The following is a 14,600-nucleotide window of genomic DNA, read 5'->3' as shown; positions in this document are numbered from 1 at the left end:
ACATGTCAGGAACATTTTGCCACCTATGTACCAACATAAAGCCCCAATGTTTGCCACAGTATAATACACAGGCACATAATTATCCATAACGGGGTGTCTGCTGTTAAAAAAAGTGTAACAGACTGTGTGTTCACATTTCAGTAAAGCCCAGGCTGTCCCAGCCGGTGATGAGAAGTCTGTGTATCTCCGGAGAGATGAAGTATTTGCTCAACTTGGAGAACTTTTATCCTAAAAGCATCAGGATTACATGGAGGTGCGGAGTGGGAGGATCAGAAAACGTCATATCATCCACTGAGTCATTTGCCGATAATCCTGACACAACCTACAGCATCTGCAGTGAGGTCCGAATCCCAGAGGATCGTCACAAGGATCCAGGATTCACAGTACGAGTAACCTGGGAACATGAATCTATGGAGAGCCCGGAATCCAGGGAGCTGTCTATCAGAGATACAGGTGAGGAGCGGGATGTTACCTCCTCGCTGACCTCTAATACTGTTACATATGGAGAGCCTGGAATCCAGGGAGCTGTCTATCAGAGATTCAGGTGAGGAGCGGCATGTTACCTCCTCGCTGACCTCTAATACTGTTAGATATGGAGAGCCCAGAATGCAGGGAGCTGTCTATCAGAGATTCAGGTGAGGAGCGGGATGTTACCTCCTCGCTGACCTCTAATACTGTTATATATGGAGAGCCCGGAATCCAGGGAGCTGTCTATCAGAGATTCAGGTGAGGAGCGGGATGTTACCTCCTCGCTGACCTCTAATACTGCTATATATGGTGAGACCGGAATCCAGGGAGCTGTCCATCAGAGCTTCAGGTGAGGAGCGGAATGTAACCTCTAATACTGTATATATGGAGAGTGCAGGATGAACCTGAGAGACTTTCTCCGGCACATGAAGACTAGAGCTCTAGTTTGGCTGTAGCATTTCATTGTACTGTACATATATTATATCCCTGTGCTAAAGACATCAGCAGTAAGAGATGGTATTTTTGCAGGAGGATGAGGCAGAAATTGGGTTTAATGGAGGGTAAAACATTTTTTACTGACTTGTAGTTCAGTGTAATATGAGCTGCCATTACACATCACGTCCTGACATGTTACATACAGTACATACCTGTGTGATATTTATGTGGGGGATGAGTTTTTCTTTGGTAAAGTTAGTTTAAAATTACAAAACATTTCCATGTCCTGTTCTGTAGATTACAGATGGCGTCCAGTTGTCCGAGAGATTCAGATTCCCCGTCTAGTTCACGGCGTCCCGGCCGTCCTGTGGTGTAATATCTCGGGGTATTTCCCGGATGCAATTGATGTGGTATGGTGGAGAGTTGGTGAACTTAAGATCTATGGTACTGTTAACCAGAGTGTGATATCCAGGAGAGCGCCCAATAACACCTACAGCTGTACCTCCAGTCTGTCAATCACCCCCACACTGGGGGAACATCAGGGGGCAGAATATATATGTGAGATGAACCATCCCGCCTTGGAGAAACCCACAGAGAAAAGTACAGGGAGGCTACAAGTCATCGGTGAGTGTATATACATTTATAGAAATATTTAGCTGCCTCCAGCTTTATGGAAAAGGATCAGTTTTATTCATTGACATTTGGTAAATAAATTAAAATAGCAAAATATTCTTCAGGAACCCCCCCCCCCCCCCCCCCCCCCCACAAAGTCCAGCTCTACTCACATTGCATTTGAACTCTATGTCCGGCATACATGTCAGGAGAATTTTGCTATCTTTGCACAAACATAATGTTTGCCACAGTATAATACACAGGTACATAATCATCCATAAGGGGGCATCTACTGTAGAGGAAAGTGTAACAGGCCGTTCGTTCACATTTCAGTAAAGCCCAGACTGTCACAGCCGGTGATGAGAAGTCCGTGTATCTCCGGGGAGATGAAGTATTTCCTCAATTTGGAGAACTTTTATCCTAAAAGTATCAGGATTACATGGAGGTGCCGAGTGGGAGGACCAGAAGACGTCATATCATCCACTGAATCATTGGCCGATAATCCTGATAGAACCTACAGCGTCTCCAGTGAGGTCCGAATCCCTGAGGATCGTCACAAGGATCCAGGATTCACAGTACAAGTGACCTGGGAACATGAATCTATGGAGAGCCTGGAATCCAGGGAGCTGTCTATCACAGATCCAGGTGAGGAGCGGGATGTTACCTCCTCGCTGACCTCTAATACTGTTATATATGGAGAGACCAGAATCCAGGGAGCTGTCTATCAGAGATTCAGGTGAGGAGCAGGATGTTACCTCCTCGCTGACCTCTAATACTGTTATATATGGAGACCCTGGAATCCAGGGAGCTGTCTATCAGAGATTCAGGTGAGGAGCGGGATGTTACCTCCTCGATGACCCGTAATACTGTTATATATAGAGAGACTGGAATCCAGGGAGCTGTCTATCAGAGATTCAGGTGAGGAGCGGGATGTTACCTCCTCGCTGACCCCTAATACTGTTATATATAGAAAGACTGGAATCCAGGGAGCTGTCTATCAGAGATTCAGGTGAGGAGCAGGATGTTACCTCCTCGCTGACCTCTAATACTGTTATATATAGAGAGACCGGAATCCAGGGAGCTGTCTATCAGAGATTCAGGTGAGGAGCGGGATGTTACCTCCTCGCTGACCCCTAATACTGTGATATATGGAGAGACTGGAATTCAGGGAGCTGTCTATCAGAGATTCAGGTGAGGAGCGGGATGTTACCTCTAATACTGTATATATGGAGAGCACAGGATGAACCCGGGAGACTTTCTCCGGCACATGAAGACTAGAGCTCTAGTTTGGCTGTAGCATTTCATTGTACTGTACATATATTATATCCCTGTGCTAAAGACATCAGCAGTAAGAGATGGTATTTTTGCAGCAGGATGAGGCAGAAATTGGGTTTAGTGGAGGGTAAAACATTTTTTACTGCCTTCCACTTGTATGTAATATGAGCTGCCGTTACACATCCCATCCTGACATGTTACATACAGTACATACCTGTGTGATATTTATGTGGGGGGTGGTTTTTCTTTGGTAAAGTTGGTTTTTGCAATTACAAAACATTTCGCTGTCCTGTTCTGTAGATTACATATGGACTCCAGTTGTAGAAGAGATTCAGATTCCCCGTCTAGTTCACGGCGTCCCGGCCGTCCTGCAGTGTGATATCTCGGGGTATTTCCCAGATGCAATCATTGTGACATGGTGGAGACTTGTTGGACAGGAGTTATATGAAGAGACTGACCCTGCTGTTAACCAGAGTGTGACATCCATGAGAGCGGCCGATAACACCTACAGCTGTACCGCCCGTCTGACCATCACCCCCACACTGGGGGAACATCAGGGGGCAAAGTATATATGTCTGGTGGACCATCCCACCCTGGAGAAACCCATACAGAAAACCACAGGGAGGCTACAAGTCACCGGTGAGTGTATAAACATTTATAGACATATATAGCTGCCTCCAGCTTTACGGAAAAGGATCAGTTTTATTCATTCATTTTTGGTAAATAAATTAAAATAACAAAATATCTCCTTATATATTCTTCAGTTAAACCACCCCCAGAGTCCGGCTCTACTCACATTGCATTTGGACTCTATGTCCGGCATACATGTCAAGAACATTTTGCAACCAATGCCCCAACATAAAGCCTCAATGATTGCCACAGTATAATACACAGACACAAAACACTGTGCAACAAAATGTTAAAAAAATTTCATAGCAAAGTAATTCATATGTTTCTGTAAAATTACAACATGCTGATTACACTGGTGACGTTGAATACTAGCAGCACGTCTCATTTTCAAGTTACAAACCATTTCCTTTATTGATATAACAGTTTAGACATGCAATAATATTACTATTCAACTGTTTTTGGTGGATTGTACTTCCCTTTGTAATGGTCTTCGGTGACTAAGATGTACTGATATACGCAGTGAATAGAACCCATTGATTTCAATGGGTTCGTTCATATGAGCATATTTTTTTGCACAATGTACAACTGTAGTATCCGAGTGGGACGCACCAAAGTGGGGGGAGACCACGGGGAAAACAAGATGGATGTCACGGGTGGCTCTGCGATCTCTCCCGGTAAAGGTGCTTTACTCGGTCGCCACATAGTGGCAAAAGAGTTTTGACAGTCTCTAAATACTAAAACAGTGGATTTGTTATGTGAGGCCAGCACTTCATAGCTGAATTCAGTATAGCACACTTTACCCGTCAATGCTCTCTCTATTTGACTTTGAAGGTTACTCAGTAGAATTACTATAGTCCTAGTTATCTACTAGGCTGACTGGATGACTTTAAGACAGTTAAAGGAGTGGATTTTAACCCTTTCCAGACCACTGTCTGACCTCTGAAGACATTATGACTTAAGGTTGTATAGCTCCGATGTTGGAAGACATCCATCGGGGGTTCTCTTACTGTATATTGCCAGTCTCTCTGCTGTCAGAGCCTATCCAACGTGTCACCTCATGCAGTACTGGCTTTAGCCAGCAGATAGCGCCATTGCATAACGGCAGAAAAAGAGTAAGCCCCCTAGGAAAACCAGGATACAAATTGGATTGGAAAGGGTTAAGATGGGCCTCTTTACTTTCCCTGGCTTTGACTTCACCGGGTTTTGTATAACTCACTGTTTTACTGGATAAGGTCCCAAGTTTTCTCCGCCACACTGCTGTGGGTGTAGTGGCCCAGTACATGCTTTCTTGGTCCCCTCCATAATGTCATACATGTCTGTCTTATGTAGATGCTCAGTGAAAAACAGTCTTGTCATTCTGTTATGTGTATTGCATAGCTGCAACAAGGGAGAGGTTAAATGTCTGCAAAGTATGAGCTGACTGTCTGGTAAATGTAGCAATTTCTATATTGTCACATTGTATGAGTGAAGGTATACATTTGAGTGTTTGTGAGCAGGAAAAAGGTCAATTTCTTCTGGGTTCCTGACCAAGAGTGCCAGCTACATGAGGGCACCTTCAGCCCCCATGTAGTGAAGAATGGAAAAGGAGGAGAGATTTCCAGGAGTGCCTGCGTCCTGAAGTCTGGGTCCTGCTGAGTCATGGTACGCATCTTTATTTGTCACACACAGGCATCCTGAAGTCTGGGGCTGACATGTGGAGGTACTCTAACTTGTATATAATTCCTGCCTTTTCCAAGTCTGTCATTTGTGCCTTGTATATTGCTGAAGTAACGTTAAGTAAAGTTATTCCAGGTCCTGACCAATCCCGGGGACCTGAGGTACTCTATCACTGTCTGTGGCTCAATTATTTCCCCGCCGATGTTCATGCCTGTGGGTGCCAAAATAGTGACTTCACCAGTGACAAACTTCGCACCTGTTCTACCATGTATTAGGCATCCCTATTCTAGGGGTGTGGAAGAGGCCCGGTGCTGCCCTGGTCTTGGCTGCATGCGTCCCTCCAGGAGGGAGCGTATTAAGTGCCACCATGACAAGCCAGCATTTTGCTCTCCTAGCTCCTCAGCGTATGCCATGTGTCTGGGGTTACCCTAAGGGATGCTGCAGTGCCCTACTTCTTCTTGTCACTACGAACAGGATTGGAATCTTCTGTGCCACACAGTCATGCCTGCAATAATGCTACCCAGAAAGAAGAAATGTTCAAATAGTTTACAAATGTTTGCACTCCATGTTCCGCCCAGGACTGCTCAAGATGGCACCCAAACACTAACTCTCTCCTTCTCCAGCTCACTACCACCAAAAGACTCCTGCCAAGTATTTGGCTTCAAAAAGACTGTGCCCTGGCCAGGAGCAAGGTAGGTGGGAGAACTCCCCCCATCACTGTGACTTAATGCAACCCCCAAGGGGAGGGGCTACCTGCGACTGCAGGCTCCAGAAAACAGAACTTCTGTAGAGTGGAGTTGAGATGTTGCTTTCAGCAGCCCCCACCACACATTGCTGGTGTGGCTGTCAGTTACGTATCGCCAAGGCCGCAATTTTATTGGGGCGATCCAGAGGACCTCCAGGAGCCGGACCCTGCAAATGCCCCCACGGCACCATCTTCGGCTGATCAGGAGGCCTCAGTAAAAAAGTGGTGGCCCCACATGGGACCACTCCAGCCAGCTAGGCCCTTGAGGACTGTTAACCGGGTGAGACTTTTGGGATTCTTCCTGCGGTCCCATTCACAAACGTCCTGAGGTCAAGATTTGCGCCAAGACTGTTGCTCTATGGAAGAGAAGAACCACATCTCCCCTGGATTGTAATCCGTCCGGCAAACAGGGTGGCCCGTGCTGCTATACCCCAGGGTTGCATCTCTTTCTACGGGATTTTGAGGACCCAGGGGTACAAACTTACTTCAGCACCAGGGAACATTTCCACTTGTGGAGGAAGTTGCGTACTCCACACACCGGGTTTAGAAGGACCACAACCGGCCGATGCTGCTATGCCACTCTGGACTGAGAGATGTTGTATTAGGGACCCTGATAGCCCCTCATCATTGGCCTCCCTGGGAGTTCATTTCTGGGAAAGTGCGTTGTCTTCCACCGACTGGTCCACAGAAGCAAAGGATGAGGAGATGTACATGTCCCAGAACCATTAAAAAGACTCTTTTTACGTAAAAGATTTGTTCCTGATCCCCCATTTAACCACCTGATTCTTTAAAAAGGACTCAAACATTTTAGTCCCCTTGCATAGCCTCCTCATACTGTTTTTTCATATTGAAAAGTTACTGTTGTTGGCATTATGTGTAACGTTTAAGTAATGTGCAGGAGGAGGTTTAATGTAGCGCTTATTGTTTGCTTCCCTTGCTCATGTCTAATTTATAGTAATTTATCATTTTATAATGTGATATGCTAATTTAATTATGCTTAGTGTAGATATTCCAATGTTTGCATGAGTCTGTGGGCATGGTATGTCTGATTTATGTGTATGGCTGGAGGTTTCACGTTCCCCATGTCGCGTCTCAGCGTTTTCAGCCCATCTAATCTGTCCCAGTGGGCGGGCCTTTCTTTTACCTCTCTTCAATTGATTTCTACTATATCAGGGAGAGTGATGGTCATTCCACTCGTCTCTTTTTTCTTTTTCCTGCCAGTAGCCCTTTCTAATTTTTGTGGTGGTCACAGTGTGTTTCATCCTCAGTAGAGAAAGTGATGGTCATTCCACTTATCTCAGTCCTTTAGTCTTTGGAGAGAAGAGTCATGAATGTGCTCCATAGCAAAACTAGTGTCCCTGAATTCTGTTCATCCTAGTAGAATTTTCAAATGTACTTGCAAGTCATATTCCTTACATGCTGTCACAAACAAAAAGCCATACACAGAAATTACACTTCTTGTAGTCTCAGTACACCTGGTGTGAGTTAATCCTTCACGTAGGTAACCAGGGGTAGGAGATGTGTTTATAGGTTTCACCTTGCACACTTTTTAAGTGTGCAGAGGCCTCTCATGGAAGTAACACACTGAATATAGAGTGACTCCGGATTCTTATACTCTGCTTTGGAGGCGCCGGGGTTGGCTTACTCTTAAGTACAGGGGAACTGTAGTGGCCCATTGCATGCTTTCTTGGCCTGGTCGGCATCTTGCCCTCCCAGCTCCCCAGCATATGTCATGTGTCCGGGGTCACCTAAGGAGACGCTGCATAGGGTCAGGAAGCTTGTAAAATCCTGACTTCCCACTTCTGAATGTGTGATCTCTACTCATTCTGCAAACCTCTTCTGCATGTCTTCCTCCTCCGACTGCTCACTACCAACTTCTCCCTACTACTCCTTCTCTTCCTGTCTAACTCCCACACTTTTTATCTACCTCTCCCCCTAACATCCTGTCTCACCCTGGTATTTTCCTGCTCTTCACTATCACACCATCCCCCTCCACCAATCAGTGCTTGCATGACAAGCAGCTAATAAGCAGCCAGTTGTTGCCAAGCAGTTAGCTTTAATTTGAGAATAAAGGCGAAATATAGGGACTTTCCGACATACAGCACTTTCTACGTCTCCTAGGAGCTCATAGCTAGGTGTTACAGGACAGATGGTGATGTGGCTATTTTAGAGGATCCTCCGTTCCAATACATAATAACATTAAAAAAAATACACAGCATGACCTTGTTGGGGCTTATTACACACTGCATTAAGCTATTGAAGTGAATGGAAGGGTTCAAATACGCAGGACACCTGCTTATTTGCATACCATTTCAATGAGCTTGTCTTTTTTGTATGCACAAATATGTAGTGTGTTTGTGTACTTAAAACATGCCAGAGCAGGCAAAAAATGTGGGCATAAGCGATTTTTGGTTGTGCAAATACATATCACATTTGCACGACTGAAATGCACTTAAGTCCACAGGAATGAGCCCCGATAGTGACCCCTATCGTAGCCCCAGTAGTAATAGTGACCCTCATAGTTTCCACAGTAGTAACGGCTAAGGGGAGATCAAATAACTATGTATAAATACATTAGGGGACAATACAAGGATCTCTCCCATGGAGTCGGGAAGGAATTTTTCCCCTGAAAGGGCTAATTGGCTTCTGCGTCTTGGGGTTTTTTGCCTTCCTTTGGATCAACAAGGGGTTGATACAGGCTCAACTAGATGAACATTGTCTTCATTCAGCCTAACATACTATGTAACTATGTATAGTGGCCCCAGTAGTAACAGTATCCCCTCTAGCGGCCCCACTAGTAACAGTGCCCCCTATATTAATCCCAGTAGTAACAGTGTCCCCTATATTGATCCAAGTAGTAATAATGCCCCCCACAGTGGCCTCAGTAGTAACAGCATCCCTTATAGTGGCCCCAGTAGTAAGTGTCCTCTACATTGACCCAATTAGTAATAGTGACCACCATAGTAGTGATATGGATTGGTACTAATATACCTAATGATGAATATCTGCCCCCTTCCTGATTAGTAGGTCTAAGCCTGAGGCCTGTCTATGCACAAAAGAATCATACTAAAACTGCTGCTCAGCTAAAGGAAACTTCTTTATTCTAATTAAGCTGCATGGGGTTTTATAGACTGTATGCACAGTTAGTATGTCATGAAGTACGAATCTGTAGCTGATTGGTTATTGCCCTTATATGGGTCTCTTTCTGCAAGAGCTGATGTCCTTATCTTGGAATTCCTGAACGAGGGAGTCGCCATATTGAGTAAATTGTTGGAAACACGGTGGGAGGGAGTGAAGAGAGGAGAGAGTTAGTGAGTCAGCACTTTCAGATAACTGTGTTAGTAGTGTAGAAAAAGCACACATTTGCAATAGGCATTTTACTTAGCTTATTACACTCCATTACAGTATACCCAGGAATGCTGCCCAACCAGATACGTCATGAGGTACAGGTTTTATTGCAAAAGGTATATCTGGATACAGAATTTTATCTTTCTGTTTACTGGAGAAACCTTTGGTATTTGTCAGGCAGAAATAACAGTCAGTATGGTGATATGTTTGTTCTCTCCATACTATCGGAATGGCAAATGGCATTCTACTCTTGCCTTTCAGCCATTGTGTGAGATGAGTGTTACATGACACACAGATGTTGTGCAATGCCACTTCTTATATTGGTCACCCAGCTTTATTTGAAATACTTGTGGCACAATTTACCAAGGATGTTATTTTCCTCCGATGTGTCTTTGTTGTGAATTGTCCGCAGACATAGCAGAAACTGTTTGGGTTGTTCAGACATCTACGCTGATTAGCCATATTGTTATTAAATTTTGAAAATAAGTTCCAGTCTAACCAATGATCTGTAAAAACACAGTTAATTAATTACAACTTAGTGGTTGATGATCTGCGGTGTTTCCACCACGCGAAAACATACCCTATATCTTACATACACCTACCCTTGTAGTGTATAAAGTACAACAGCAATTTGATTACATTATGCCCCATAACTGGAAAACCTTACGTGGCAGAAAAAAATGGATATCATATTTGAAATCAGCACACTAACGTTACTATAAGCCACATATTTGCTTATCTGTTACAAAAATTAGGTTGCACAGTGTAAACATCCACCACGCGAAAACATACCCTATATGTTACATAAACCTACCCTTGTAGTGTATAAAGTACAACAGCAATTTGATTACATTATGCCCCATAACTGGAAAACCTTACGTGGCAGAAAAAAACGGATATCATATTTGAAATCAGCACACTAACGTTACTATAAGCCACATATTTGCTTATCTGTTACAAAAATTAGGTTGCACAGTGTAAACATCCATAAGCCTTATGTTAAAAAATATGCAAACACATAAACACCATTATGTGTTTATTGGGGGCGTCTGCTGTAGAAGAAAGTGTAGCAGGCTGTGCGTTCCTATACAGTAAGGCCGGTGGCACAGAAACAGATTTGCATTGCAGAATCCCCGATTGGCATCTGCACCGTGGATCCACAGTAAATACTGTTCGGATCATGTAAAATCGCCTTTTCCTACACACTCGAGGAATCAAATTGTGATTTCCGTGAGCAGAGGAAAAATCGCAGCAGGCTCTTTTTTCATGTAGATTCCGAAGTCAGTGAAAGCTGTCTGACCCGTGGCCCATCTGCAATTGACACCCTTGTCATCGCCTAGCAATTGCGCAGGAAGAATTAACCTTTTTTTAAAAAAATCTGTACACGCTTGTCTGTTGGCGAGCCACCAGGTCCATCTGCAATAAAGATTTAAGCATTTCCATGCGGACAGGAGCCCCGATCGAAGCTGGATTACACTACAGGCTCTCGCATGCGGAATCTGACTCGTTCATGCGCCGCTGGACTAAAGAAAAAAAAGTATCCTGACGTAGTATATACCTACTCAGTGGATGTCAAGGGCTTGGGAGGAGGGGCAGGGCTAGAGGGATCCGCCCTCTGGTCCACCTTTTTAGCCCCGCCCCCTCTTTCTTTGTTATGGGTAATCCCTGTGAGAAGCCCTATAGCCCCGCCGACTTGCTCTGCGCTATGGGGATATTCCTCGAAGATCCTCAGAGCGCAGAGAGACAGAGTAGGGCTATGGATTAATTCCCTATAGCCCCGTTCTCTCTCTTCCCCTGCAATGAGGAAATTCCAAAGTCTTGCGGGGCTTCTACTCTCTCTCTTCCTGGAACAGCTGTCCTTTTTTTGCTCCAGTGAGCAGCTTCCTGTTCACGTGATTTTTAGACCTGTATAGGTGCGTTTTGTTTTTTTCCCCCGCGCACCTATACTGCACTAAAACAGCACTCGTGTGAATGAGGCCTAAACAGCACACAGAGACCCGTCTGATTTCCATGGACACCCAACATGCAGGGTCCGTGAATATGGAAAATGGACGAAAATAGGACATGGCAGCATTCTTTTTTTTGGTCCGTGTGAAAAATTATTCCTGTGAATGGCCTTATGATCTGTAATGGAGCCGTGTGCTGAGCATGGAATACACGGACCGCACACGGCATGAAAATACAGCTTTGTGAATGGGCCCTAATGCATCACTGAATCTGTCATTAAAGGGTTACACAACTGTTATATAATCTTACTGGCAGTATATGTGATTACTGATAGATGATATTTCCAGCCTCACACTACAGCGCAGTGAGACGTCCGTCCCCCGAGGATGTAATGACTATATAATCCCAGAATGTCAGTACTGTATAATGGGGACATTACAGGGAGACGGTGGGATGTCTTATGGGGGGGGTTATCTGTGGGGATCAGGTCATACGGAGCAAAATCCCCCCCGCAGTCCAGTAATTATCAGCAGCAGCAGCTTCTGGAATATTCTTATGTCACATTATAACCTTCATGTTTAATTCCTACTAAATCATCTCCTTCTGTTTCAGGTGTTAAAAGTAAATTTCTACTTCGCTTCAGGAAACTGTAAGTTATTCTATTAATCAAGCAGAGTTATTATATAGTAAATGGTGTGTGGTGTGATGAGTGTGTGACAACACGGGGGTTACATATCACGCCAAACGGTCACTTCTCTTCTTTACTTGCACTTTATTCACACAATCTTTAACAGCAACATAAACGACTGGGTCTCCAGATAAATAATAAATGATTGCAACAACAAAAGTCTCTGTCAAGTTTTAACCCTTTACAGTCCATAGGGCAAGCAGATAAATCCTCAGCTGAGGAGACCATATAAGTCCATAGAGTCTCACAGACCTGTGAATGTCCAGAGCGCAGCTGGTCCTCAGTCTGTTGTGCCTTCAGACCCTTAGTCCCAGGGCAGGTGTATTTCAGGGGTCCTGCTACCTCTCGCAGCGCCTTGTCCACAGCGCCTCTCCGCTCACAAAGGGAATCACCGCAGCCTGGATCTCCCAACCACACACCTCTCCTAGGTGTGGAGGTGAGGGGCGTCTCCCTCTCCACCTCTGGCCTTCTTAGTCACACACTGGGCCTAGCAGCCCCAGCTCCACTGAGCTGTCACACTGTCTCTGGTGTTGAGGTGAGGGGCGTCTCCCTATCCACCTTTGGCCTTCTTAGCCACACACTCTGGGCCTGGTAGCCTTACAGCTCCACTGAGCTGACACACTGGGCCTGGCAGCTCTGCACTCTCCTGAGCTGACACACTGGGCCTGGCAGCCCTGCACTCTCCCTCTGCAGTGGGAACAACCCTTTTTTATAGCACTGACCACACCTGTGGGTGTTTTCCCTCTTGTTTCAGGCATCAGACTGATTGTCTCTTACCCCCTACAGGCCATCTTCTGTAGCACATCTCTATAAGTGATATAGGGGACCACCGGGTGAGGATGCCGTCACTGACCAGTCACATCTCTACACGGACATCACTGATTCTATAGTGGGATACTGTCTGACATTTCTGGGGGTCTATAGTGGGGGGCCACAACTCATCCAGTTAGGGGGAGAACTGAGACAACCATGAACTGAGCTTTATGTTGAATCCCTGTATACTGAGTGTACAGTCTACATCACCTTCTCCTTTAGATTGTAAGCTTTTAGGGTCAGGTCCGTCACTATGAGATGCTATTGTGCCCCGAGTGTCGGGTATTATGGATCATGTTGGCACCAGTTTATAAAGGTTATTACTATTACCACTACACCATGTACAGTCCATTCCCACCACGTGCCGGGTGACTGTATGACTCCTGCAGCGCTCAGTATTTCCCAGGATATACAGTCCTCAGTCCTTGGTGATCTCCTGTTCTCAGTTCCTGATGACCATGGAGTTACCTCTGTGCCCCCTGACTATTATAGGACTTATGGCCATTAGTAAGATAAATCAGCTGATTCGTAGACGGACGCCTCCTGTATACAGAACCAGCCGACCTGACGGAACATCCTGATCTTTATGGCTTTACAAATTAGGTTAAAAAGAGAAATAATCGGTGTTGTCTTTTGTAGGTTTAAATAAATATGCCCATTTGGTGCCAATGATAAAGTGGATCAGTGAGCAGATGGGGTAGATGACGATATATAAGAAGACCCTCAAGAAGAAAGAGAAAACCTGACTCCTGGGGAAAAAAATTGAATTTAATGTCATTCTTCTCTGACCAATCAGTTCTACAGAACGTAATGGATGTTTGTGTGCGAAGTACGGATTCCCACACTTAGGAACAACGATCTGTCTGAGCAAAAGAGACAGAGAGATTAATATGTAGAATCATTCTACAGTGCCATGATTATACTTCACTGACCTGTAATAAGACCGAGAGCAGGACTGCTGGTGGGCTTCAGTATGAGGGGGCTGCAAGAGATTATGGGTTCTTAAGTAATAAGACGGAGTACAGGACTGCTGGTGGGCTTCAGTATGAGGGGGCAGCAGAGGCTTGTGGGTTCTTAAGTAATAAGAGCAAGTACAGGTCTGCTGGTGGGCTTCAGTATGAGGGGGCAGCAGGAGCTTGTGGGTCCTTAAGTAATAAGATCGAGTACAGGACTGCTGGTGGGCCTCAGTATGAGGGGGCAGCAGGAGCTTGTGGGTCCTTAAGTAATAAGACCAAGTACAGGACTGCTTCTGGGCATCAGTATGAGGGGGCAGTGGGAGCTTGTGGGTCCTTAAGTAATAAGATTGAGTACAGGACTGCTGGCGGGCTTCAGTATGAGGGGGCAGCAGGATCTGTGGGCTCTCAGGTAATAAGACGGAGTACAGGACTGCTGGTGGGCTTCAGTATGAGGGGGCAGCAGGAGCTTGTGGGTTCTTAAGTAATAAGACCAAGTACAGGACTGCTGGTGGGCTTCAGTATGAGGGGGCAGTGGGAGGTTGTGGGTCCTTAAAGGGGTTGTCCCGCGCCGAAACGGGTTTTTTTTTTTTCCAATAGCCCCCCCGTTCGGCGCGAGACAAACCCGATGCAGGGGTTAAAAAAGAAAACCGGATAGTGCTTACCTGAATCCTCGCGCTTCGGTGACTTCTTACTTACCTTGTGAAGATGGCCGCTGGGATCTTCACCCTCGGTGGACCGCAGGTCTTCTGTGTGGTCCATTGCCGATTCCAGCCTCCTGATTGGCTGGAATCGGCACACGTGACGGGGCGGAGCTACGAGGAGCCGCTCTCCGGCACGAGCGGCCCCATTCAGAAAAGAAGAAGACCGGACTGCGCAAGACGCTGCGATTAGACGCTGAAAATTAGACGGCACCATGGAGACGAGGACGCTAGCAACGGAACAGTTAAGTGAATAACTTCTGTATGGCTCATAATTAATGCACAATGTACATTACAAAGTGCATTAATATGGCCATACAGAAGTGCTT

At 45.5% G+C, this 14,600-nt stretch overlaps 1 protein-coding gene and 1 long non-coding RNA gene across 2 annotated transcripts in view; both read left to right on the top strand.

Annotated features, from left to right (window-relative positions):
* Positions 1 to 2,100, top strand: part of LOC136577977 (uncharacterized) — a 29,741-nt gene extending 27,641 nt beyond the window's left edge. The window contains exons 11-13 of the mRNA XM_066577887.1: positions 142 to 453; positions 1,201 to 1,527; positions 1,943 to 2,100. Of these exons, the coding sequence (XP_066433984.1) occupies positions 142 to 453; positions 1,201 to 1,527; positions 1,943 to 2,100 (797 nt within the window). The remainder of the gene's footprint in view (positions 1 to 141; positions 454 to 1,200; positions 1,528 to 1,942) is intronic.
* A 994-nt stretch (positions 2,101 to 3,094) lies between these two features.
* On the top strand, positions 3,095 to 13,374 carry LOC136577081 (uncharacterized). Its single transcript, XR_010786438.1, has 3 exons — positions 3,095 to 3,429; positions 11,729 to 11,765; positions 13,257 to 13,374. It is a non-coding gene; the product is annotated as an uncharacterized lncRNA (long non-coding RNA).
* Positions 13,375 to 14,600: the final 1,226 nt, after the last annotated feature.

The sequence above is a fragment of the Eleutherodactylus coqui genome, chromosome 8 (genome assembly GCF_035609145.1).
Source record: "Eleutherodactylus coqui strain aEleCoq1 chromosome 8, aEleCoq1.hap1, whole genome shotgun sequence".
Taxonomy (NCBI): domain Eukaryota; kingdom Metazoa; phylum Chordata; class Amphibia; order Anura; family Eleutherodactylidae; genus Eleutherodactylus; species Eleutherodactylus coqui.
This window is presented reverse-complemented; position numbering and strand designations above follow the sequence as displayed.